This window comes from Oncorhynchus masou, chromosome 12, assembly GCF_036934945.1.
Source record: "Oncorhynchus masou masou isolate Uvic2021 chromosome 12, UVic_Omas_1.1, whole genome shotgun sequence".
In the NCBI taxonomy this organism is placed as follows: Eukaryota; Metazoa; Chordata; class Actinopteri; order Salmoniformes; family Salmonidae; genus Oncorhynchus; species Oncorhynchus masou.
In genome coordinates, this window is record NC_088223.1 from 12275548 (window position 1) to 12278047 (window position 2500).

General features: G+C 52.8%; 1 protein-coding gene across 4 annotated transcripts in view; it reads right to left on the reverse strand.

The window, feature by feature from the left end:
* LOC135549560 (rap guanine nucleotide exchange factor 5-like) overlaps nt 1-2500 on the reverse strand; it is a 102855-nt gene that overhangs the window by 11991 nt on the left and 88364 nt on the right. For all 4 annotated transcript variants that reach the window (XM_064979635.1, XM_064979636.1, XM_064979637.1 and 1 more), the window contains exon 16: nt 971-1049. In XM_064979635.1, coding sequence (XP_064835707.1) covers nt 971-1049 — 79 coding nt within the window. The remainder of the gene's footprint in view (nt 1-970; nt 1050-2500) is intronic.

Sequence of the window (2500 nt, forward strand, 5' to 3'; positions counted from 1 at the left end):
GAGAGTGCAATAGCGATTGTGTCATCTGTGGATCTGTTGGGGTGGTATGCGAATTGGAGTGGGTCCAGAGTGTCTGGGATGATGGTGTTGATGTGAGCCATGACCAACCTTTCAAAGCATTTCATGGCTATAGATGTGGTCTACAGGGTGATAGTCATTTAGGCAATTTGCCTTGGCGTTCTTGGGCACAGTGACAATGGTGGTCTGGTTGAAACAAGCTGATATTGCAGACTGGATCAGGGAGAGGTTAAAAATGTAAATAAAGACACTTGCCAGTTGGTCACATGCTCTGAGTAGGCGTCCTGGTATTCCGTCTGTGAATGTTAATTAACCTGTTTAAAGGGCTTACTCACATCGGCTACGGAGAGCGTGATCACACAGCTATTCGGAACAGCTGGTGCTCTCATGCATGGTTCAGTGTTGCTTGCCTCGAAGCAAGCATAGAAGGCATTTAGCTTGTCTGGTAGGCTGTCATCCCTGGGCAGCTTGAGGCTGGGTTTCCATGATAGTTTGCAAGCTCTGCCACATCCTTTGAGCGTCACAGCTGGTGTAGTAGGATTCAATCTTAGTCCCGTTTGATGGCTCGTCAGAGGTCGTAGCGGGATTTCTTATAAGCATCGGGAATGGTGTCCCACTCCTTGAAAGCGGCAGCTCTGGCCTTTAGCCTGGTGCGGATGTTGCCTGTAGTCCATGGCTTCTGATTGGGGTATTAATGAAGATGGTGACTGATGTGGTCAACTTCTCAAAGGAAATTATGGCTGAGACATTACGTACCAAAAAGTTTAAGATCAGCAGCATCTTCACACACACACACACACACACACACACACACACACACACACACACACACACACACACACACACACACACACACACACACACACACACACACACACACACACACAAAACTCATAAAATCATGGCTCATAAAAACTCATAAAATCATGGCATCACGGGTGTGTGTTCTCACCCTCCTTGGTGTCAACCTGAGGGGAACGGAGCGGAAGACTGTTCTCTTTCAAACTGAGCTGCTGGAACATAGGTTTACTCTGGAGTGAGATAGACAAAAGGATGAAGGGATTGAGCGAGAGGGAGAGTGACAGATGGAGAGAGATGGGATGGGAGAGGAGAGGGGATGGCAGAGGAGAGAGAGAGAGGGTGAAAGTGAGATGGCGAGAGATAGAGAGAAGGGGACAGTTGGATATAAACCATTAGATTATTAACTTAGCAGTAACAGATACTTTATACCCTCGCCCCTCTTCCCACCTTCTCTCCCCATCTTCTCTGTCAACCCTCGCCCCTCTTCCCTCCCTCTCTCCCCATCTTCTCTGTCAACCCTCGCCCCTCTTCCCTCCCTCTCTCCCCATCTTCTCTGTCAACCCTCGCCCCTCTTTTCCCTCCATCTATTCCCCATCTTCTCTTTCTACCCTCGCCCCTCTTCTCTCCCTCTCTCCCCATCTTCTCTGTCAACCCTCGCCCCTCTTCCCTCCCTCTCTCCCCATCTTCTCTTTCTACCCTCGCCCCTCTTCCCTCCCTCTCTCCCCATCTTCTCTTTCTACCCTCGCCCCTCTTCCCTCCCTCTCTCATACATCTTCTCTGTCTACCCTCGCCCCTCTTCTCTCCCTCTCTCCCCATCTTCTCTGTCTACCCTCGCCCCTCTTCCCTCCCTCTCTCCCCATATTCTCTGTCTACCCTCGCCACGCTTCCCTCACACTCTCCCCATCTTCTCTTTCTACCCTCGCCCCTCTTCCCTCCCTCTCTCCCCATCTTCTCTGTCTACCCTCACCCCTCTTCCCTCCCTCTCTCATCCATCTTCTCTGTCTACCCTCGCCCCTCTTCCCTCCCTCTCTCCCCATCTTCTCTGTCTACCCTCGCCCCTCTTCCCTCCCTCTCTCATCCATCTTCTCTGTCTACCCTCGCCCCTCTTCCCTCCCTCTCTCATCCATCTTCTCTGTCTACCCTCGCCCCTCTTCCCTCCCTCTCTCCCCATTTTCTCTGTCTACCCTCGCCCCTCTTCTCTCCCTCTCTCCCCATCTTCTCTGTCTACCCTCGCCCCTCTTCCCTCCCTCTCTCCCCATATTCTCTGTCTACCCTCGCCACGCTTCCCTCACACTCTCCCCATCTTCTCTTTCTACCCTCGCCCCTCTTCCCTCCCTCTCTCCCCATCTTCTCTGTCTACCCTCACCCCTCTTCCCTCCCTCTCTCATCCATCTTCTCTGTCTACCCTCGCCCCTCTTCCCTCCCTCTCTCCCCATCTTCTCTGTCTACCCTCGCCCCTCTTCCCTCCCTCTCTCATCCATCTTCTCTGTCTACCCTCGCCCCTCTTCCCTCCCTCTCTCATCCATCTTCTCTGTCTACCCTCGCCCCTCTTCCCTCCCTCTCTCCCCATTTTCTCTGTCTACCCTCGCCCCTCTTCCCTCCCTCTCGCATCCATCTTCTCTGTCTACCCTCGCCCCTCTTCCCTCCCTCTCTCATCCATCTTCTCTGTCTACATTCACCC